Source organism: Pholis gunnellus (assembly GCF_910591455.1).
Source record: "Pholis gunnellus genome assembly, chromosome: 22".
Classification (NCBI taxonomy): domain Eukaryota; kingdom Metazoa; phylum Chordata; class Actinopteri; order Perciformes; family Pholidae; genus Pholis; species Pholis gunnellus.
The window spans coordinates 13,538,239-13,563,051 of NC_136549.1; the positions used below are offsets into that span (position 1 = coordinate 13,538,239).

The 24,813-nt window shown below is 42.1% G+C and overlaps 1 protein-coding gene across 1 annotated transcript; it reads left to right on the forward strand.

Moving 5' to 3' along the window:
* Window positions 1-427: 427 nt before the first annotated feature.
* lhfpl3 (LHFPL tetraspan subfamily member 3) lies at window positions 428-22,882 on the forward strand (the record flags this gene model as incomplete). The annotated part of the gene is made up of 3 exons (XM_079184097.1): window positions 428-863; window positions 21,442-21,672; window positions 22,860-22,882. The coding sequence occupies 3 exons, from the start codon at window positions 428-430 to the stop codon at window positions 22,880-22,882; spliced, it is 690 nt and encodes a 229-aa protein (XP_079040223.1).
* Window positions 22,883-24,813: the final 1,931 nt, after the last annotated feature.

Sequence of the window (24,813 nt, forward strand, 5' to 3'; positions counted from 1 at the left end):
CCCGTTCGTCGCAATAACAGTCTCTGGTTTTGGACACGAGTCAGGCAGCGACATTTTTAGATACATATGAGGACAAATGTAAAAATCTACGGGCTTCTGAATGGAAGATGGATTTCTAAAAGCTCGCTTTTATTTTTCGCCCGGAGCACACGTTTCGTTTTTGCGAGAGTGATGAATGAACATCAGCCGAGAACACCAGACGAAAACAAAATCTGACCTCGCCATGGATACGAGAGTGCAGTGATGCTGTGGGAACAGCTGTGACTGAATAAAGTCTTGAAAAAAAATCTAATAAAATCCGAAAATAGCGAGAAGTTCTGCAGAACACTGTGCTTTTTGCCTCTCAGGTGCGGCAGCTGTTAGTTTGCTGAGCACAGGTTCATTGATCCTGAGGACCGAGCGGACCCCCCTTCACACAGACCGGAGGATGATCCCCGGGGCCCCCGGCACGACCACCACCATGCTCCCCGCCTCCGAGGCTGCCAAAATCTACCAGACCAACTACGTGCGCAACTCCCGCGCCATCGGTGTCCTGTGGGCCATCTTCACCATCCTCTTCGCCATCGTCAATGTGGTGTGCTTCATCCAGCCGTACTGGATCGGAGACGGCATGGACACCCCGCAGGCGGGCTACTTCGGTCTGTTCCACTACTGCATCGGGAACGGGCTGTCCCGGGACTTGACCTGTCAGGGCAGCTTCACCGAGTTCAGCACCATCCCGTCCGGTGCGTTCAAGGCCGCCTCCTTCTTCATCGGCATGTCCATGGTGCTGGTCATCACCTGCATCGGCTGCTTCGCGCTCTTCTTCTTCTGCAGCACCGGCACCGTGTATAAGATCTGCGGCTGGATGCAGCTGGCTGCAGGTAGGAGACTCTGCTCTGACTACAGGCTGTGTAGTTTCATAAGACACTTCAGAGTGTCAGAGTGTGTGGGGCGCTCCAATGAGATTCAATCCACAAGAAATGCTGGTCCACAATCAGAGGGTTTGCCCCCATCTCCTCATAAAGTTTGTTCTAAAAACAGCTCAACATTCACACAGACTGCTCATACAAAGCCAGATGTTCTCCTGTTTTTGTTCAGGTCATAAGCAGGTCATTGAGATCTGTAAACATTACTTGCAGCTCAAATGAGTATAGTTTAATTTACTGGAAATTGTCCACAATCACATGTTTTATCGTCAACAGATTGTAAAAAAAACAATGATCAAAATGCACATATTTTAGCTCAAGGGTTACACGTTTTCCTGCTTTTTCAGGTTGAGGACTCCAACGGATTGTCCACGGCCCCATTTCATTATTTTGTCAATTTTACAGCATTTATGTGGTCGTCAAAGCCCTATAAAGCATTATGTAACTGTCTTAAGTGTAGGTGGAGTGCAGTCTTGGGGGAACGTAAAACCTCAGATTGAAATGGTGAAAAACATTGTGCTGAGTTAAATAATGAAAAGATACAAGCATCTTTTACAATCTTTTAAAATTAAATGATACCTGCAGGTCAGAAGTGGGCTTTGATGTTACCCATAATACACAGACAGTGATGTAAATGCTTGATTTCCTTACATCACTATGAACAAAAATGTATTTTCAGAATGTTTTTCATCCCAAAGCTCAAATATTCAGAGACGATTAAATCCCTTAAATGCAACACATTCCAAAGTACATCCACATTTTTGTCATATTTGTGTGGTAAACAACTTGGCTGTCAGTATAAAAGCTTAATAAACTCTCACCTAGAAACAGGAAAGTCCTCAGTGGTTTTTGTAGGGTTTACATTGTGCGTGCCTTTCAATTGCAGCTTAAATTGGAAATATGCAAATCGTTTTTTCTCTTAATGAGAACAGAAAGGGTCTCTCTAACATCTTCAAACCCACCGTGCACATTAAATGAAAAAGAAAAACACATGTAAGAGTAAATGAGAAAAGAAGTTCAAAGGAGCAGGGGCATGTAGTGTGTGACTGACTAAACTGCTTCTTTACCTTTCATTCTTTTTACTCACATTTCCAGCATCCTCTCTGAAGCAGACAGAGAAGATCTTGATTTCCTTCCAAAAATGATATTTTCAAATAACTGGTGCAGCTCAGCTTTATATCTCAGCCAAGAGTTTCAGTACACACACGGGAAAATGACAAGTAAATAGAAACTTTAACAACTTTCCTCCTAAATCTTTACTTTTGATAGATTGGATCTACAGAGCAACAGAACCAGATGTTTATTTTAGGATTTTAGAAATATTGAATGTAATAATAAGTAATAATAAACACACACAAATAACAATTTGATGAGAAAGTAAATCTCTTTTTTCATATAGTCTACCAAGATTTCCTATATAAATCATCATCATATTTAATATACTAGACCACTGAACACACAAAGTAAGTTACATAATCATCACATATATCTGCACATACACACTGCATTTAACACCAATTTGCCCTTTTCTGCCCGTTTAATCATCACTTTTAAAGAGTACTCCTCCAATTTAGTGTTAGGGTTACACTCCTATGACATTGTCAAAAAATGATGCAGCAGAAGCAGAGATATGGCCTTTTATATTCCACTCATTGGTCGTACTTGTCAAAACCTGGCGCCTTCATTACCCACAATGCAACTCCACCACAGACAGTTCTGTCAGAGATTTGGTTGTGTTACAGTAGCAGCTAATGTAGCCTTGAGCTGCTAGCCCCAAGCAGAGCTGTGGAGGCAAAACAATTTTAAAGTCTTTTGATATTCATGTGCCTGAAGTTTTAACTCTGCTGTTGTTGCGATTGTTGCGTCATCTGCAAACATTCACACATTTAAATTAGCGAAAGCTCAAAGAAGATCATTTCTATATAAGGGATAAACAACAATGGTACGAGGTCAAAAGTGGAAGAATGCAATCAGTCGGCCTGTCATTCAAATTACCTTGAGTCAACACTTGCTGGGGAGATGGTGGACTCTTTAATATGCTGTGAAAAATAAGCATTTTTAATAGACACCACAGATCAAGTGTGTAAATGAAGGAACTGAAATTCAAGCCAAAAACAACAGATTTGATGTTATTCCTCTGATGAGTGCCATCACACCAATATACACCCGGAGAAACATATAATGACTTTGTGAGCATAATTTAAGGTTCATAATTCTCATATAAATGTAATTTGTGTGTGTATAGCTAATATCCCATCATCACACTGTGCATCGTCACAGATGCCTGCTTGTAAAACACAGCTTGTTCTCAAATGGGAATTAAATGTCACAGCCCATAATAATCACATTCATAGAGAGCGCGGTTCTATTTCCGCCTACAGAAACACACAGCGGCTAACTATCCAGTCTGATTTAGGGTGAACATGTGTCCCAAAGTCCGCTCATCACCAGTTTTAGCAATAAACAGCGACCACAGACTGCAATCTAATTACTCGCTGCACCAGCCATTGATTTGATATGGAGGTTAGTAGGGCCATTGGCCAGATGTGAGGCTATTTCTTTGCAAATAAAACCCCTCTGTTGCTAAAATATATAACTCTAGCAGCTGTGAGTTGGATTATCTTGGAGCGACAGCACTGTGATGAGCTCCATCAGAATCCTAATGAGTGGCACATCCTGGCAGTTTGAGTTTTTGCAGTTTTTTCTTTTTTTGTCACCGATCAAAGCTGCTTCTTATTCCTCTGAGTCACATGCTGGCTTTCTCGAGTTTTTTTTTCTCACCAAGTCAGAGGAGCAGATGTGACCGTAACACATTCAGGTTAGAGAACTAAATCAGATTCTCGTCTCTGGTGGTTTCTGTGAATGTGGTTTGCAGTGGTGGAGAGTGCATTTGCTCAAGTACTGCGCTCAAGTACTCTTCAGAGGGAAATATTGAACTCTTTACTCCGCAGCAGCTGTTGGTGGTGGTTACGTTTCAGAAAAGATTTTAAAACATATGACGAGGGGTGCAAGTAATGATCATTTTCCTTATTAACTATCTGTTGATTATTTTCTTACTTAAACGATAAATCATTTGGTCCATAAGATGCCTTAAAACTATGTTTTAACTTAAAAATGTCTCAAATTCCAAAAGCCCAAAGATGACATTATTCAAATTGCTTTATTGTCTGACCAACGGTCCAAAACACAAACATATATGGCTTAATATCAGTATTAATAATCTAATAATATTAGCCACTGGGGCCTTTTTTTGTGAAAAACAAGTACTTGATACTTTAAGTACATTTTGCAGCTAATACTTCTGGACATTTACGAGGTAAAAATAATCATTTTTGATAATCTCTAAAGCCCCATTCACTATCACTCTGCCTGTCTCATCTCTCATTCTCAAGGCCGCTGTGAAATCTGCCATTTAAAGGTCTTTTAGGCAACTTAAATAGCCAATATCGAGATGCTTCTTCTCTCTAAGACCTCTGAAATCCCGACGTGATTGTAAAAAAATCCTCCCTGTCAGATGTAATTTCAGGTGGTATGAGTCTGCTGTGATCTGCTATCAAAGGCAGCACACACAGCTCAGAGGCAGCCCTCTTCTCCAGCGATGGGATGTCCTGAATATTTGATGAGTTTTAGAAATATAGATAAGAATAATGACCATCGCTGTAGTGATGTAGCCGTTTCTTTGCCTCTTTGCAGATGTGGGGAAAAAAAACTTGATGCTGTCTTGATGCTGTTTTTTAGTTTGCACAAATCTTTTACATAACTTTGAACAGTCGTTGGCAGGCGCACATAGCTGGCATCCAGCTCAAGCAGAGATACAACTTTTACCTCTCTCTCTTCTGTTTCTCTCCTGTACTTTTCTGCGTTAACACCACCAGCTGAATTTCCAAACCATTCATGACCAAAACCAGATGGCCACTGTGGCTCTTATGGAAGTCCACACCTGTGGTATCATCTACAGTTAAACAACTTACATGAAAATGATGTGAATCGTATGTTCGCAGTCAAATAAACCTCAACCTAATTGAACAACTACGGGAGATTTATTCATCAAACGAGGGAATATCTTTTAGAAAAACTGTTTCATCCCCTCAGAGACGAGTGGAATCCATGCCAAGCAGCATGGAAACTGTTTTAAACTTGTGTTAGCACCACTAAGACATTTAATGTCGATTTTTCCTTTCATTTCTTTCACACTTAATGTGTGAATTAAAGAGCTTAAAAAAAAAAGGCAATCTGGAGAACGCCAAATGTATTTTTCACAACCTTATGACGTTTAGGTTATTAATGGCTCGTTATTTATATATGTATATATATAAAGTCATAGATATGTGATTTATTTGCCACTGACAAATCACTCATTTATGACTTTATAAACCCTTTTAAAAGCTCACTAGAAGGTGCCAGTGATAATGAAAACAGGAGGCATGTTGGTGCTCAATAACCTGGATGGCCTCCAGAGCCGTGATGGCCATCTGGATCTCTCAAACACAAACATTACCAGTGTGGAGGGAACAGCTGCACATTTTCTGTGGGTGTAAATCCGAGGAGTCAGAGCAGAGGTGGGTCCAATTCCCGGCTGCCTGACCGGCAGCTTCCTGTGGGTAGTAAGTGAAGTTCCTCACGGCGCTTTAAGTGGTCTCGCATTCAGAGCCAAAACTAGAAAGTCCATTTGGTTGCCGGAGGTTCATTGATCCAAGCGTTGATTTCCAGAATATCAGGAAGAAGTGCTCCAACAGGGGACAGCTGCTTGTGCAGCGGTTCAGTGGTGTGTCGTTGTTACGCTGTTAGAGCATGATAACACAGTTTGATAAGAAAAGCGTCTGACTGACTGATAAGTATTATATTATATGAACGCTTGGCACATCGTGCGGTATTCATTTTCACTCCTCTTCAGAAAGATGTCAAGTGGAACCGGGACGTTCTGCTTATCGCCGTCACATTGTTTGTTGGAGAGAAGAGGGAAAATAACACCGAGACGCTATCACGTCTGCAGAGGAGACGGATAGATAATGAAAACTGAGCCAGGGAATGTCTGAAAGGGGAAATTATCAGGTTGAAATAATGCTTGAGTTATTTCCGTCCATATAATAATCCAATAATTATACATGTTTACTCCTTCATAGTCATTTTATCTAATCTGAAATACACGTTATGAAATGAGACATTATATTCTGTATTCATTCCTGACAAGAGATGCATGAGAATGAAAAATATGTATTCGTTAATTCTTTTATTTGTCCGTTTGACTTGTATTTAGATTCAGAAAGAACACATTCAATAGATTTCTCACCTTATTACATTGTTGTTGTTTTATGTTATTTCTTACATTTCATCTGTTAAACATCTGATAATCACATGGGCCTGTATCATGTACATTTAGCACTTATGAAATCTCTGATTATCCACAAACCTTTCATAAGTGAAATGTTGTTTCATAAGTGATCGACCTTTAGTTGAGATGGTCAGGCAGAGAGCTAATGACATCAGCCCGGTCTTTATCCTCTCACACATATAATGAAGGACCTGAAGAGTCTGAGAGGCTTTACAATGATGTAACATGACCACACATGAGACTAAGACATAAACACGCGCACACACACACACACACACACACACACACACACACACACACACACACACACACACACACACACACACACACACACACACACACACACACACACACACACACACACACACACACACACACACACACACACACACACACACACAGAGAGAAGCTGCTAGCAGAAGAGAAAGAAAAGATGCAGTGTCCACCTAAAGGTTTTTAGATCTACCCCCTTTTATTTCCTCTCTAATCAGTTAAGTGCTCGTCTGCCCGATAAGGAACATCTCTTATTTTTTAAAGCTCAGAGAGGTCACAGTGCATGGATGGTAATTACGTTTAAACAATACAGAAGAATAAACAAAACAGAGAGATGTTGACGCGTGCAGAGTGAATCAGCTAAATTAAAAGCCAGCTGAGTGAAGCTCACAGATCTCAAACTACAGACTAATTCTAAGTCTGAGGATTAAGAAAGTGGATCACCTTCTTTAGCTGCTGAGGATTTTAAAGGGACAGTAACCGCTCTGTGACCTCTATCAGCCTCTCACTCTTATAGCCTCAATGTCCCTTTGACTACAGAAACATTTAGGAAAGTAATGACTCGGAGGAAATAATGAAGCCACTTCATCATTGTGCTTCTTTGGCTTGAAAATGAAGCTCTTTAGTCTTTCGACATATTCTGCATACTGAATACCTGCGTGAAATTGATTTACATTTACTGAATATCTGATTTTATTCAAACAAAATTAAGTAAAATGTAATTAAGAAATAATAGAAATGTGTTGAATTTGTCTATTTTAATTATGTTTAGGTTACTATTATTTATTTAGGAGGTATTAATTAACGCAAATCACAGTTTTTACAGTGTGGTAAACTGTTAGCTCTCCTGCTGCTCCATAACTAGCACCTGATTAGGTGTGTTATTAAACCCTAAAACTTCAGCACATCCACATCCTGCAGAGACTCCTGGAAAGACCTCGTTATCTCCCCATCAGCTTCACCACCGGCTCCCTCCGTCTGGCAACTGGACACTATCCCATCATCGTCCCACCAATTTAAAAAGGGCAACGCAGCTCTGGAAAATGCCACCAGACCTCCAAAGTGGCACAGTTTCTTCCTCCGGCCTCAGCTAAACATCAGGAGAACCAGGCAGGTCTCATGAAACATGGAACCATACTTCTGGCAAACAAAAACCAAGACTACAGGCTGCCTCTGACAGGCACACGTCACTCTTTAGACTTTTGTGTTGCTTATTAAAATTTGCTTATTAAAATAAAAGACTTTGCTTATTAAAATAAAAGACTTTTTTAAAATAAAAGACTTTTGTGTCTGATAAAAGACTTTTTTAAAATAAAAGACTTTTGTGTCTGACAGGCACACGTCACTCTTTAGACTTTTGTGTTGCTTCCTGCAAGCAAATTCAAAATCAATCAAACACAAAGCTATGGCCTTGTGGCTATTGCATAACATGTTTTGTTTGTGCATCCACATTAAACACCCCCTATCACTGCTGCTCATTTATTCGCAGTTAAAGCTGAACAGAGTATCCTTTGGGTGGAGCATAATTACAGTACAAGGACTCTGGATGTAATTTCCATCTGTCAGCCTTGATGATTTCTTCTTCTTTTCCTCATCGTCTCACATAATCTCCGTCTCTCTGCTCATTCCACTTCCTAACTAGCCTGCAATCAAAACCGTCAGTCACACTTAAGGCTCTAAATACCTCGCGATTCCCTAATCAGAGAAACCGCTGTCGCTTTACCTCGAGCGGGCTCCAGATGCCCCTGCAGCTTCACCTGTCGATCATGCCACGGCTAATAAAAGACTAATTCCAGGACCAACACACGGCCTCGCAGTTCGTGAGATAGTCACGAAATGCAATCAATTGGTTTCGTTTGCAGGGGCCTATCAATTTAACAGTGAAACACAATTTGACGAGGAACTGACTTTGACGTAACACCTGCATGCAACGCGTGCTCTCTTCCACTTAATAACTAAAACCAGCTTAATTGCCTTGTCAACTCGTTGCAACACTTCACTCAAACTCGACACAAATAAAATGAAACTCACCAAACAAACCTCTTGGTTAGTCTTCCCAATGTTGCAACAGTCGCCCACTCTGGTTTTGTCACATTAAACCCTAAAATGAGTTGTTAAAATAAGCCTCCTTTAACGTTACACGCTGTTTGTGAGTTTTCTTCTTCTTCTTCTTCTTTTTTGTTTGTGTGTTTTCGCCGCTATCTCCCTCTTTGACGCTCTTCTTCGTTTGTTGACCATTTCAGCCCCCTACCGGCCGGAGTGAGGAACTACCAGTCAATTACGGTATAAAACTCCGTCAATAAAATATGTTTTGAGATCCACACTAAAAGTATTGATTATTTTCTCAAACTCAATGTGAAATATATATCAGCAGATACACCGCAATCCATGTTATAGAAAGCACAATGTTGCTGCATCTTGTAGCACTAACTACGCTGTTACCCATGAAATATTTAATGCACATTAATGTCGAATTCGTCCACCTGCTGGAGAAGATTTGTGAGCAGCTGACACAGATATGAGGACCTCGAGTCCGGCTGTGCAGCACCTTGGACACAATGTTCCATGTCACCTCTCAGACCAGACCACACACCCCATAAACCAGCTCACATTCTGGGACAGCTCTAAATCGCCTCGCCCACTGCGTGTTTAGGGTCATTCTCTCTGGGTGACAGCTCTATTAAGTAGCTCACTGATCATCCGGCTGCTGGACTTTAAAGGACACATTTCATCCTTTTTAAGCTCTTCTTTTTGTGTCTACGTTTAAAGGGGCTTTTTTTTCATATCCCATAACACCAGAACAACCATCTGGTTCAACCACACTCAGAACATATTGTAACGTACATGTAACTTAATATGTGACTTCAGTGTCTTGCTCAAGGACACTTTTTAAGAGGAGGATGAATTAAGAGAGATCGAACCTCCAGCTGTACGATTCCGAAACGTTTAAGCGTTACTAACTGAAATGTAAACAAATTCTAGTTATCAGCTTTTGAAATTGAATTTTTACCACACTGGTACACACACTGGTACACATTTTGGACGGAAATGAGAGTGCTGAATGGCATGATGGCGAGGAAGATGTTCGTGGCAGCTCAGAGAGTGTGTGTGTGTGTGTGTGTGTGTGTGTGTGTGTGTGTGTGTGTGTGTGTGTGTGTGTGTGTGTGTGTGTGTGTGTGTGTGAGAGACTAGAGATTTATTCAGCGAGTGTATTTCAGACGGGCTGAGTGGGAGTATCACTGATGCGACCAGCAGCCGTCGATGTTGTGTTATTTTCCTTCTCTGCCAAATAAAGTGTCCCCAGTCTGCTGTTGTGTTATGTATCCCCGAGGAAGCGTCACTAAACAGCTTGCCCGCTGCACAAGGAATAAGTGACAAATCCCCCAGCAGGGGAAAGTGATAATCTCAAGGAGCATAAGCTCGTCCCACAGGAGAACAAAATACTCTCTGTTTTTCCTGCTGCCTTTTAAGTCTTATGGGAAGCTCCACAATAACACAAACTAACTTCCTCGCCAAGGAGGTTATGTTTTCGGTTTGTTTGTCAGCATGATAACAGAAAAGCTACTGGCCTGATTTGAGCTCTGAGCGTCCTTCTAGTTCTTCAGAGTTATGAATATCAGCCGTTGTCTTATTAGCTCTTATTATTCTTAGCATTATTTACATTCTGTTTTAAACTTGAGTCTCGGCACTGGTCAAGAACAGCACTCAAGTCCTCAACGCCTCATTAAGATTTGATTATTCTGTCTCAAACTGGAGTAATGTAAGTAGTGTAACCAGGAAGGTGGAGCAGAAAGTCTGATAGTAGCCCGTCCCTGCTGCCCTGACCTTTCCCCCCTTTGAGGAGTCGTCGATTGGCACCTTCTCACTGACGACTCCTCAAAACCTCAGACAACTGGAAACCTTTGCAAAACCACCACACGAACCAACAGTGTGCCAAATCGACTGGCGGAGGACTTTGTGGCTTCTTGGTCCCTCGGGCCTTTTCAATCTGAGCTCACAGTTCACTGTTGAGATATTTTGAACATAACATTCACTTCCAACAACCTTGCAGATTAAATGCTCCTGTTGTTGTCATCGTCTCTCTGCAGCGGGTCACTTCGATCTGAATTATAAATGCAAACACAACTGCTTGCTTGTGAATAAATCATGACACTCTCGGACATGAATGAAAGCCTCCGAGTGTCTGGAGTCTGTTGTGTGTATGCAGTTCTTCAGAATTGAATCTGCCGATAGCAGCTGTAACTACTCTGATTCTCAGCGGCTCAAGAATGCTAATGAACCTGTAGCTTTTTCTGGAAGCGCGTACAGTAAAAAAATGAACACAAAATGGCAGAAAAAACATCCTGCACAACCTCTCCAGCCCCCCTCCTCCAATCTGTTTATACTTGGACGCTTCATAGTTACAAAATGAAGCAATAATTCCTCTTAATTAGGACTTGAGGGCAAAGACACAGAGAAAACTCTTCACACAATTAATACCAACCCAAGGGCTACGAGATGGTGCCGTGTTTAAGCAGAAACAAATGTGGTGTATTAACAACAAGACGTCATGTTTGCGTTCACAAGCTCTTCCTTGCTACTAATGATCCAATGATTACATTCTGCAGCTTGTCTGTGGGCTGGATTCAGCTATTTCCATGTTGGCACTTTGCAAAACTCCCTGGTTTACAATTTAAAAGCTGAGACGCTTTGATTGGTGTTTCCAAGATGGAAGCTTTTAGTCTGTCACCACCTCAGGGAACATGAAATATGAGGACAGTTTAAAGCTGCCAGTTATTACGTTTTTCAAAAAGGGCAACTTTGTACATTAGCAGGTCGTTTTTCCGTTGTGAAGCAAGACGGGCCGTAAAAGGGTAAAACATGACTTGACAGCTTTCTCTTTTCTTTTTCCACACAATTGAGTGACCAGCAGGTAGCAGCTAAATCAAACATCTGTTTGATCCATTAGCCTCTGCAGCTGTGTCCTCCACGGCTCGCTCTAACATGTCGTCAATACTTCTCTTCCACCGCCGCTCGCTTTCACAGGTTTCCCAGAGGAGGGGCCGGCTTTATAGATTTCCCATCGGGGGTTTATCTTCTTGATCACTGGGCCGGGGTGGAGGAGACAGCCGGTTGATTTATCCTCCTCCTCCTCCGGAGTTAGGCAGCAGGACAAGGACACGGTGACCCATTTTAAACTATCTGCCTCGGATGAGCCCGCGTGTGTTCGTGGATGTGCATTTGAGTGATGTTCGTTTTCAACGTGTGTGAGTGTTTTGAGTTAATCAGTGTCGAGCAGGTCTTCAGCATATATCCCATTCTGTTATGACACCTGGCTCTCATTGTTTGAGGGTGAATGATGCTCCTTGATTTATAGAAGTGAAGGTTGCAACACAGCCCAAATTTTAAACTATGAAAAACGTCTATGAACTATCTTCTCGGATGACGGTTAGAGGAATTAACTTCAAGAAAGCTGCTTCAGACTGTTTAGTAAGATATGAATGAGTACTGAATTTGTTTAGAATATGAATAGATACATAAACGCATGTATAGCCTGTAGTTTGAAGATACTAAAGACAATAAAACTTTGCACTTATCTTGCCTACTTCCTTAACTGTTTGTTCAGCACAGTAATCAATCTTTATATATTCTCTCTGCGCTTCTCCCCCGTCTCCAAAATATCCAATTTACAGCCCACAAATCCCCTTTTTTCTGGTCACCTCTGCAGGTCTAAAGTGCAACCACATTTCCTCTCCAAAGAGCCAAAGCGAAACTCGGATCCATTAGATCTACTTCTCAGCAGGACGTTTCATTTCCAACATCCCACCGTCTCGTCAATCAATACCCTCATATTGAACGAGGAAGCCGTTTGATGGCTGCAGCGTTTTAGCATAATACAGACGTGACGTCCAGAATGTATTACTCTCTGTGGCCTCAGAAGAGTTAAGGGCCGCAGTGGGTTGACTGATGGGGAAACACGACAGCAGTTATTGAGTAATGACTTGTCTATCTGCTGAAATGGGACGAACTGAACCGAAATCCGTGCGTGGATCACGGTAACGAGGCGTCTCCTCCCGCTGGTTTCCCTCCGAGGTAGACGCCTAATTACGCTGATGATCCGTCGACGATCACAACGGCGGTATTGTGCTGCAAATGAGGAGTTGCACCCTGCTGTGTGGAAAACATGACTAACAATGTTGTACATTGGGAAACATATTGGCGGGGGGACTGAATCAAAGAAAGCTTAGTGAAAACTGGGGACAGACGTAGAATACCAATGAGGTTTGAGCTCGAGACGACATCAAAAGGCTCCGGAGCTTGTGTAGCGCCACAGCAGAGGTTTGTTATTTGATAAACTTAGCAGGGGGAGTGAAGAAGTGTGAGCGGTGGGAGTGTTTACATCCCAGCGGACTGACTTATTATTACGCTGGAGGAACAATAGAGACCTGAGAGAGGAGACTCCCTCGGGTCCGTTTTTCGAAGGTCACTGATCAGAAATCACGGTCTCGTTTGTGTGTGTGTGTGTGTGTGTGTGTGTGTGTGTGTGTGTGTGTGTGTGTGTGTGTGTGTGTGTGTGTGTGTGTGTGTGTGTGTGTGTGTGTGTTTGTGTGGGGAGAGAGGACGTGTGTTGCTTCGGCGATGTTCGCAGCCGTCCATTAATGCTCTTCCTCCCTCCGAGCTTGCCGGTTGCCATGGAAACGCCTCTCCGTGCCGCTGCATGCTGGCGGCATCCCATCGCTCAGCATCGCTCTCACTCTCCACGAGATCGCGCCCCAATAGTGAGCTGTTTTCGGGTCCTTAAGGAGCTGCCGAAAGGGAAGAGGGGGGGGGGGGGGGGGGGCCGATGCGGGAGCTTCAAGAACGAGGTTCAAGGCGATTGTCGGCCGCTTCCCCAAAAAAGCTAAACGTCTTGCTTCAGGTCACAAACCACAGGTCAGGAGATCATCTCCTCCTCTCCCACCCTCCCCCCGGAGCGGTGATGCATCACAGCTGCATGACAAGTGGCAAGATGAGGGCTTGTCTCCTCACATTGTGACAACAATGGAAGCAGCTTGACTTCCATCGGTGGTGGAAGAATTGCACTTTCAGTCAAGTTCAAGTTTTGAGCCAAAATGGATGAAAAGAAAAGCTCAGAAAGATTAAGAGAAATATATATCTGAAAGTCCTTGATGTCTGTGTGTAAAAAGATCAAAAGCTCCAAAACAGCGAGTAAATAAACTGTGTTTTCTGACACAAGCTTGCACCGACTCACCCTTTGGTTGGACCGTGCAGTTTAAAGGGTTTCTCTATTGGTGGATTTTCCTCAGTAAGACGGAGCTCTGTATATTGTCTGTCCTGCCCTCTCATAATCATCAGTGCTGCAGAAAGAGAGCGAGACAGAGAAGAGGGAGGGGAAGGCTTGAAAGACAAGAAAAAGAGGAGAACATGTAACTCTCTGCCACAGATCAGACACACATTAGAAGTTGCTGAAACGAAGTGGAGCAATCCCCTCGGCTCGACTTCAAAGGCAGCCGGTTTTTGGAAGAGGAAAATAAGGACAACCGTTAAAGATTCAGAACTGCTTGAGTTGAGTTCAAGAATGCCGTCACCAACATCTGAGGAGGCAGAGAGCACTTAAATAAAACAATGGTCGATCAAATGTGTAACATAGAATTCTTCGGCTCAAATGTCGTTAAAATCTGACCATGTGGGCTTTTTCCTCGTCCTCCAACTGTTGTTTTATTCCTCGTCTGTCAACTGCTGAGCCTCACAACCGTTATCGGCGTCGTGGGATTTTAGCTTTACTGACAGCGAGCATACAAGGCGTAACATATGTTTTCCTTCATCCTGTTTGGCAGATCCGTCTCAGGTTCACCAATGGGAGCCGTTAAATAACGTGAACACCTGTTCTTAATCGCCTCCTGATAGGTTCGTGGGAAACTTCATGTAATGTTCATACGTGACGGTATGTTGCTCGTATGGACATATGGTGGGGCTTTACTCGTCAGACGAGACGGAAGGCAGAAAACGCTCGTGTCGCGTTCACGCTAACGGCACTGACACTCATCCAACCAGCCGATTGGATCCTCGGTGCGGGGGAGCGACCTCCCACTCCCGAACATATTCTGTGCTCAGAAGAAAATCAGAGGAAGCTTTGATTAAAGCTCGTTTTGAATACTCGGAAGAAGGCTGTTCCAACTAGGACCGACTTCAAACGAGGCAGGCAACCGAATCTGAGGCGACGTCGGTGTTTTGGATGCAACTTCTGAAGTCGTCTCCTGTGTGCTGTAACGCAGCAGGAGGGCCTCGTGTAAGAGGAGGAGGCGGCGGCGTCTGAGGGAGGAAAACAATACCCTCCGCCCAGGAGGATGATCAGAATAACTTTTATGCAGATTATGACTAAAATAAGAAGGCTTTGTTTCTGTGGCACTGCCACGCCGAGGGGTTTAAAAAAACGGGCCTCTGGAGACGTCTTAAAATAATCCTGATTCACTAACTTTTGAGCACATTCTCACCTGAAGAAGCTTTGAGACATTAACTTACATTATTTAACGTTTTCTTTGAAGGAGTAGCGACGTTTCCACATGTTTAAGTGGTTTTAGTAAGTAAAGAGTTTTTGGAAAGTGGTGTCTTTTTAGGCCTACTGGTGAAAACGTGACCCACTGGGACGGTCCAATGATGTCATTCTGTTTATTTAACTTTATTGTGCGATGCACAAAAACAGAGGACTTTACAGGCATAGCACCAGCAGCCTAACTAAGGGCGGTGGGGGCTGAGTTTCTACGATTACATTAGGTTTAAATAAAGGTGTGTGTGTGTGTGTATCCATCCTTTGTTTTTCCTTTGATAAATGATAAAGCAGTAATAATATAATAACTTCTACAGAACTGAGCTGCTTCCCTCTCCGCTTAGAGATTATTAGATTGTAAAATTGATCCTCAATCAATTTTACGGCACGCTCTTCTCCACGGACCATCTCCAAACTAGCTCGTCTTTGACACGGAGTTACATTGTATTTAGCTTTTCAATAAATTGAATGAGGACAGCCTAATGGCTGAGGCCGTCCTAGGGAATAAAATAAAGAGCGGATTACGCGGGTTTTTTTGCCCCGACTTGACTTGAAAGTCAGTCTGCTTTTTAAGTCTTTGAAGTGTGGTTTCTCCGTCTGTGCGCCTCCCTCTGATCTGACGGAGGAGCGTGGTCTCTCTCGCGCTGCATTTTTAAACAGACACTTTCATTCCCTTCATGTCTCAAACGGGTTGCATTGGGATTCCAGTCGTGTAACCCGTGTTCCTGCCGGATCCCTCCAGTCTTCCTTTCTAATCCACACCTGAGAGTGACACGCGTATCTTACAATATCAATAACTTTCAGATTCTGTGCTCAAAAATCTCCTCATCATCCTGATCTTGCAGTTCATTTCTGTCTCTTTTTACACAAACACTGCCACTGATGTTATTTTAAGCCCAAACTCCATAGATCAAGCTCCTCTTTCCTCTATTTTTTTCCTCATTTCCTGTCTTTATTCTTTCTTTCCTTCTCTTCATCTTCAGTCGGTGCTTCATCTTCCTCAACTCTCCTTCTCCCCATCATCCACAGTGACAAACAGAAACATGGTTCTTGTAGGAGATGGTGAGGTCACAAGGAATTCTTGATCTTGAGCGTGTGTTGTGCAGAGCGGAGCAGCTGAAAACAGTTGTAGCTGAGATTTCAGCACTGCACCGTGTGGACAGCTCCTTCAGGATCACAGCGGGAAAGTTCAGCTCGATGCTAAATTCAGTTAGCGACAAGATATTCTTATCCTCTGTAGTTTCTGTCTTCGCATTACTTGCAAGTGTGGACAGACAGTGTTGTTGGTAGATTGGTTTGTTCAATATTAGGCCATGTATCAAATATTGATAGTATTTTGTCTTATCCCCAAAACATTTACATAAGAGCTGTAGCTACCACTGAGATCCTATTTTATAAGACTTATTCCAGTATTTCTAGACCTTCTGGATCTATACATTTTACCGGGGTTCGACTGTAATGGTTGCCAGGTTTCAATTAGCAATGATTTTGAGAAACTGGCAACCGACTCTGACACTATTGGACCTGTAGAATGAAGTGTTACTGTAACACTCATTAGATTATTATTATACTGTGTTTTAGATTGTTTTGCTCCGGTGTGCTTCACATAATGTTTTCTCACAGTAAAAGGCTGGACTGATGTTTTTGCTTTAATTATTGTCTAAATCTTGTACGTACACACATGGGTACAATTCTGATTTAATGTTGGCTCGTTGTTTCTTTTCATGAGCCTGATGAAGTGCTGAACAAAGCCTGTTTCTCATGCCAACGGTAATAAAAGATCCCTGATCATGTAGCTTTTTATTGGCTGACTATGCAGTGCAGTCTTTCCTGACTTTTGACTTCTACACTCTGTACCGACGCCTTGTGCTCTGTGGTAAACGCTCTACGCTGAGCTTCTTTTTATTCATCTCATCTACTGAGGAGTTTACTGTTAATTTAGAAAAGATGTTTTCCAAGGCGCACACATATTGTGTTAATGTAAATTTAATCTAGGAAGAAAATGCCTTTTATTCATTTTATTTTCATGCAACATGTGAGTCTGTGAAACAAGTGCAGCGACTTCAGAGCAGCCCTCTAATCTCAGTCGATGGCACAGACCAACCTGGAGAATCAGTGGACCTAAGAAGTGTTAATGAGGATGGGGGGTATATGGCAGGATATGTGTTGCAAATCATGCTTTGCGACACACACACACACACGCATGCTTCCTCAGTCCTCTGTGGAGTAGCGGGGGGGGGGGGGGGGGGGGGGGGAAGAGGTGTTTCGTCTCATACCTTCTTGCATCTGCCGGTTTCCGCCCCAATTAACACCCATTAATATAATGTGTTATGGTCCACCTTGCTCAGTGCATACGGTATGAGCTCTCTATCTCCAACACACCGCTACACGTGCACAAAAGAACACACTCGCACACCTGCGCATGCACTCTCACCGCCTCGGTGACCGCGAGGTTTAAAGGAACATGAATCGCACAAAGCAGACAGCTACGTGTGTGTGTGTGTGTGTGTGTGTGTGTGTGTGTGTGTGTGTGTGTGTGTGTGTGTGTGTGTGTGTGTGTGTGTGTGTGTGTGTGTGTGTGTGTGTGAGCATGTGGTGATTAGACACAAAGGTCTACACTATGACACCTCCTCCTCTGATTGTTGCTGCCAACAGCTGTCCGCTGGGAAGCTTTCAAGTGGAGAGGAAGTGTATTGTGTGTGTGCGTGTTAGGAGAGAGAAATGAAGGGCATCCAAATGCATGATGGGAATGTTTGAGAAACTTTTTATTGGCAAACGTATTCAGTGTGACCTCCATTTGAACATTTTTAGTCTTGAAATTGTCAGAAAATACTGAAAAATGTCTGTTATTAGCCCAAGGTGATGTCTTCAAATTGGTTGTTTTGTCCGACCAACAAAATCAAAACATATATTGAAAAAGCAGCAAATCCTCAAAACTTGGAGGCAAATGTTTGGTATTTTTACCTGATTTAAAAACTTAGAGCAACTGAAGAACCCTGAAACTCTTGTTTTTGCCGACTGCACTGATGTAGAAGTGTACTCCAGGGTGTGTCGGTACACTGTGACATCACCAGAGAGAGCTGTTGCACACCGCCTTCGACACCATTAAGTTCCTCTTTAAATATAATAATTATTAAATTAGTGTCAATCAACTTTCAACACTATTATCTTCTTAACCTTTAATCCACCTTTTGCTTTAGTTGAATTCAAAAAACGAACTAATTAACTGTCGAGGAATCCAGAATACTTCCTCTGTTCAGCACCGACTTGACCAAAGAGAGAAACACGCCTGAAGTCTCTACTAAGGAGATGAAAGAGGAAGATGTAGCATTGATCAGTAATTGACCTCCTCTTCCCTGTGCGATGAAGAGTCGTTCTCAGGAGTCCAGTGTGAACTTCAGCTCATTACGAGCCACCTCCTGCGGAGATGGAGTACTACCACGATGGATGAAGCTTGTTTTGAACATTTCTGAACAGTCGTGAGCTCAATTTCTTTCTTTTTTTCAGTCGACCCAAATCATTTGAAGCATTGAACCCAGATCGCTCGTCTGAATCCGAATGTTATCCTGAGCTTTTAGGTTGAAAACATCACTCATTTAAAGAGCTGACACGATTCCTCGTCTTCGTTTCGTGGTATCTTTCATTATTTATGGCAGCGATTGTGTGCAGGGATGCTGAGATGAGGAGAATGTATTTATCAGGCGATGAAGAGGCTGACCCCGTTGGCTGACCCCGTTGGCTGACCCCGTGTCGTTACTGCACATTACGCTGTAGCTGCATGTCATTTGTAGGATTGTTTTGTAGCTACACGGCGATTCTGTGCCAGCCTGAAAACCAAACAATTTAGCTAAAGATAAAAGATTGCCCCCAGCCTACTTTAGCGAAATTTGGATGCTGTTTTGGGGATAGACTATTTCTGTTTGAGCTGCTTTTTATTTATTTTTTTAGCTTTGCTGATAACAGGAAGAAATGTCATGTCTGCTGAAGTTGAAAGATTAAATTCAAGTACATTTTGGAAAATGGGAAAAAGCTGTTGCAGGAAGCGTTTAGGTATAGAAGATGAATGGATTATAATGAGATCAGGCAGTGAGAGGAATTACATTTCTTTTGTACTTTTATGCAAACATGCAAAGAGCGAGGACGGCATATTTAGCTTCAGCTCGACTTACACTTTGGCTTCCGTGGCATCAAACCCGCAGCTGCTGGAGCTTTAAGTCTGAAGCACCACAGCACAGAAACGGACATTTTAAGGCCTTTAGATGAGTCAGACTCTCTTTGATCTCCTGTGTTTCGGGAGATTTAAGATTTGCCTTTTGAGACGGTGTGTAATTCAACTTATTCTATTAATATTACAGCTGCCTGCAGGAGCAGGTTGTTTACAGGAAAGAGAGCACTGTACTAAATCCTCTAATATGAATAAAAGGAAATCAACACTAATACGCCGTGAAAGTTTAGAGTTTAGTGAACATGAAAAACCATTTCCTGAAGATCTGAAGAGTCAGAAATTAGAATTAAGACGTCCTTACGTGACACTTTTTAAGCAGCCCGACTTCCACTTTAAAAGGCATGAATAAGCCTGTGGATTTAAGGTTTTAGCACTAAGCAGTAGTGTAAATGTACCAAATAATCACCCCTTGTTGGCAAGTAGTTGTTCACTGTCATTAGAGAAATGTTTTCTTGTGAATTTCACAGATTATATCCTCTGTTGTTTTCTTGTTTTAGTGCCATTGTACTTCACACGGTCTGCAAATTGAACTCAAAATCCTGTCACGATGCTGTGTTGACGGAGATCTGACGCTAAAGAAGATAATACAACCGGTTATGTATCTAATTGTGTTTGTAATCTTTTTCTACGTTATTGTCGGTACACGTGAGCTGTGTTGATTTGTCACTGTGTTGTGTTTATAAATGGACTAAACAAACTAAGCATCCTTGGAAACGTGTCGATATCTCGACTAAAGCTTCGTGCTTTTTGACAGATTTTCACCGTCAATACAGAAAATACCAAATGTTTCCGAGTGATAAGAAACATTGTTGGTTGATTTCTTTCAAGCTTTGCTGTGGTAGCGAGGCGCTTTACATGATGAGCAAATTTGAAGTCAAAGATTAAAAGGAATTATTATTATTAGACATACAAGCTGTGTGTCCTACGCAACCAAACGGGGAACATTGTGTCTAATAAAAATAAGAAAAATAAATGTGTTACAACAAGCCACTGCTGCTTTACACACTTTTCTTTTGCTCAGAAAACATTGATCTCCAAACTCAGGAAGGCTGCAGGAAAGTCAATAGACTCGGTGCCTCCTGGGAAATGTAGGCGGAGGAAATGGATTAGAGTGCTTCTGCATCAATACTGGCTTTTATTACAGTAGCTTGTTGCTGCTTTTATTGGTACAACTGAGAAAGCGATGTCTGGCTGTGTTTAACTTATGACTGACAGAAAAACAGACACGACCCAGACGGCCATGTTGTCATCCTTCAGCTGTGTAAAGGTCTCTTTTGTCATTATGGCCGCCACAAAGAGAGCGAGGCGGGGGAGGGGGAGAGACGAGCAACAGGGGGGGGGGAGGTAAAGGGAAGGAGGGACACGGGTCACCGAGATTATCCGTTTGCTTAATCCTGCAGTCAACGCAACTTTGTGGGCTAACCTGACACACACACACACACACACACACACACACACACACACACACACACACACACACACACACACACACACACACACTCATGCTTGAGTTTATACTGAATGAAGCGATGGAATGTATCCAAGTACTGTTCTTAAGTACAAGTTTGAGGTACTAGTACTTTAGTTGAGTCTTTTCTTTCCTTGCCACTTCTACTCTACTTCATTTCAGAGGAAAATATTGTACTTTTTTCTTCATTACATTATATTTGACAGTGTTACTAGTTACATCACGAAACATATGAAGAGCTTATAAAATGAGATGGTTATAGATTTAACAGTATATACAGTACAGCTGGAATGATTATTCACTTGACAGAAAATACAGCAACTATATTGAACTTGTTTTTGTCATTTTTAATGCAAAGATGACGGATGTGGAAGTGTCTCATTTATGGAGAACAAATCAACAGATTAATCCGTAATGAAAACTAACATTATTATCCAATAAAAACGGTTTAAAATGAACCAACTACAACAGCAGAATCCTGCTTTTGCATTAATTCATGAAGAAGACGAATCTAAAGATATAATCTTTGATAGTAAAACACTCAAAGGGGACGTTTCTCTGCACTTTACTTTGAAGTGGAGAAAATTTAAATTCGTCATCGGTTATTTTCTCAGACTTTTAGAGGCAAAGCCTCTGAAGTCACAGGAGACGAGTCCAATCAGAAGTGTCTCTTTAACCTGAACCCATCTTTCCCTCCTCCTCCTCCAGGCACATGTCTGATTCTGGGCTGCATGATCTACCCGGATGGCTGGGACAGCGACGAGGTGAAGCGGATGTGTGGCGAGCAGACGGACAAGTACACGCTGGGCGCCTGCTCGGTGCGCTGGGCCTACATCCTGGCCATCATGGGCATCCTGGACGCTCTCATCCTCTCCTTCCTGGGCTTCGTCCTGGGAAACCGTCAGGACAGTCTGATGTCTGAGGAGCTGCTGGGAGACAGTAAGAGGATACGGGAGGGAGAGGAGAAACGGCAACAATACCGCAAATGCATTTTTATCTTTAAAGGGATTTAGATAGACCAAGAAAAGCTGCAGTAATAATGACGCATGACTAATGAATTACTGATTAAATTGCTTAAAATAGCTACTTGATTGACAGATTGTCTGAATATTATTCCACTTTTGGCCCGAGGAGCGTATTATAAGTCTTTAAAGTCATGAGGCTCAAATCCAAGCAAAGTCAACGTAAACTGAGTCTTTTTTTGTGTGAATAAATACAATTTGCGCCTCGTATCCACACCTGATACGTGTTTGTGCTTAATTGGCCTTTCCATTAGAGCTCAGTCCTTTTAATGAGACAGTTCAAAGACACCTATGATTCCGTACCACACGTCCCACCAGCGGCTTGAAACTGAGACCTCATTTCCTCTTTGCATAATTTTCCATGCTCAAGTTATTCATTTTCATGCGTTGGATGGGTGTTATAAACCACCTGCTTGCCGCCGTCACCATTGAGATGTTTCTGTCTCGATCGGGCGAGATGACAACTGCACTTGCGACCCGAAGAGAATGATTTTAAACGGTGAGGAAGGAAGATGAGGAGAATACAGATGAAGGTGAAAAGCAATGAGAGGAGAGACGCAGAGAGAGAGAGAGAGAGGGAAAGATGGGTGACTGAGAGGAAGAATGCACCAATCGGAAGGGTTAATTGAAGCCTGGGGATGCTGGACAGAGTCATGAATTACTAATGGCTGTTTACACAGCTTGCTGCCAGCCTGTCTAAATGAATCACAGCCACACTATCAGCCGGGACCCAGCCGCCTGTTCACTCGCATAAGCAGAAAGACTGGGAGGAAGAAGCCATCATCAACCGGAGAGGGAAGGACAAGACGGAGAGAGGGATAATGAGCAGAGGAAGAGGATGAGGGGAGGAAGAGAGATGTACATGAAATATGAGAATGAAGAGTTCGTCAAACAGAGGACGAAGTTTAAATAGGATGTTTTCTTATCTTGTCATTCAGGAGGATGGATAGAGACACCTGTCCAGAATCACCTGAGGGGTGTTTTAATTGATGCCTCCTTTAGAGGAGAACGTCTGTGTAACACTGCCCCCTGCTGGTTGAAAAGATGTCAGTTATTTTATCCTCTCAGTACTAAACTGATTTCTCTCTTTCTTTCCTCCCACAGAGAGCGGCAACAACGCCATTTAACATCTGTTAATGATGAAGCAGTCACAAACACACAGGTAAGGATCATATGTGATTGTTTATAACGTCAATCTTATGTTACTAACACTGTACCTCTCAGGTAATAATTTAAATTGTTCCCATTGCAACCCACGTTATAATTTTTAATGTCCGACTTTCTTCTTTTATTCCTTTTAAGGCACCGAAAACTTGGTTTTTAGATCATCTATTTTTCCATAACATTACATTTCATGTTAAATAAGCAACAATCAAAGTCATTCTGTTATTTATTAAGAGTTAAACATTTATAAACTTTTCCTTTTATCAATTACATTTTCAGTGATTCTTATCTTGCGATATGACGACCTAAGTGCTATTTCAAAGCCTTCTCCGCTGTATAATACAACATGAATATAGTCATGTAAAAGACATAGAATTGCATCATAACTTTAGCTTGAAAAGGTCGATCATGATGTTTAAATTGAGTGAAATATTCAACCCGAAGACTATTTGTTCTTATAGCTGCACCGTGCTATCAAGTGGCAATATTGTAGCTGTTGGATTTTCCCTAGAATTAAAAATAAAGGTGTGTAGGTTTGAGCAAACAGGAGTTTGTAATGACCCACCATCTTTTTAGGAGTGCAGACGCAACATAGTTACTGCAACCGCATGCTCCTCAAGCAATCTGTTATAATCAATATAATTATCAGAAAACGGCAGTAATCAGTATAATGGTATTCATCATCAGGTAAACATAATTTAATGACTTGGTTATTTTTTTTTACATTAATCAGTAAATCACTGCACTATTTTAATTGATGTTAGATTTAACATATCAAATATGTATTTGTTCTTTATCTGCAAGTGGCTTCCAGCTGATGCTGTATTCATGAATATGAATCAGAGATACTTTTGCATTTTAAGTAAATAGCTGTTAAAAGCATATTTGTACAATAACTGGATGGTGTGTGTGTGAGGACATCACGAAGCTCCACCTACTCCCTGTTTTCTAGAGATTTATTTTTAATTAAAAGCATTAAAAATAACACAAAGTATACACGTTTTAGGCTATTTATTGGCTCAAGCAGTTGAATATAGTGTAAACTGATCTATATCCATTCCCCACTGTTTTAAACTAAATGAATTCCTTCTTTGCCTGCAGGTCTTGCTGCACAGACATGATGTTACTTCAGGATCCAGCTTCCCTCTCGTGGTCCGACCTGTTGGCTGGGATGTAGAGCTGATGTCCTGGTAAAGAACAAAGGATCAAAGAAGAGGAGTGAGAGGAGGTCTGGAAGAGGCCACACAAACCTTGGTGGAGACCAGGATGCTGCTTGTTCTCTCAGAGAGCCCCCCCCCCCCCCCCCCCCTGTAAAATAGCCTCCTCATTCTTCTCAAACTGCTTATTCTTGGAGGATGAATCCTCAAAAAGACCTTCTCAAAGCTCACCTGTGTCATCTTACATGAGCTGTTCAAACTGACATTTTTTTTGTCCGTGTGGATGTGAGGAAGGCTGTCGGTTCAGCTGAAAAAAAAAAGTATTTAAAAAGGCTCTTCATGTGTTAATTCAGCTCCAGGATACACACCACGAATCAAATCAAAACAAATCATCCAGACTTTGACCGACACAAATAAGGACTTTACAGACTTGAGGTCAAAACCGTCGGATCTTCTTTCTTATCAAGTCAACAAAGGAGTTTGGCTTTGACACTGGTCGACCTTTTGAAACAACGGCAGTGTTTTGTTATAATTCAATGTTTGATGTGATAGAATCAAAGGTAGTAAATGGAAGTTTTGCTGCTGACAACTTTGCAAAACATGTACTAAATAGGAGAAAAATATCGATTGTATCAAGTCTTATAATCTGTATATATGTAGATTACGTCCTTGTATTTTGTCTTGACTTTGAAATGTGCACTTTGAAATGTCAAGCTATCGGTCCATCATTAGTGTGT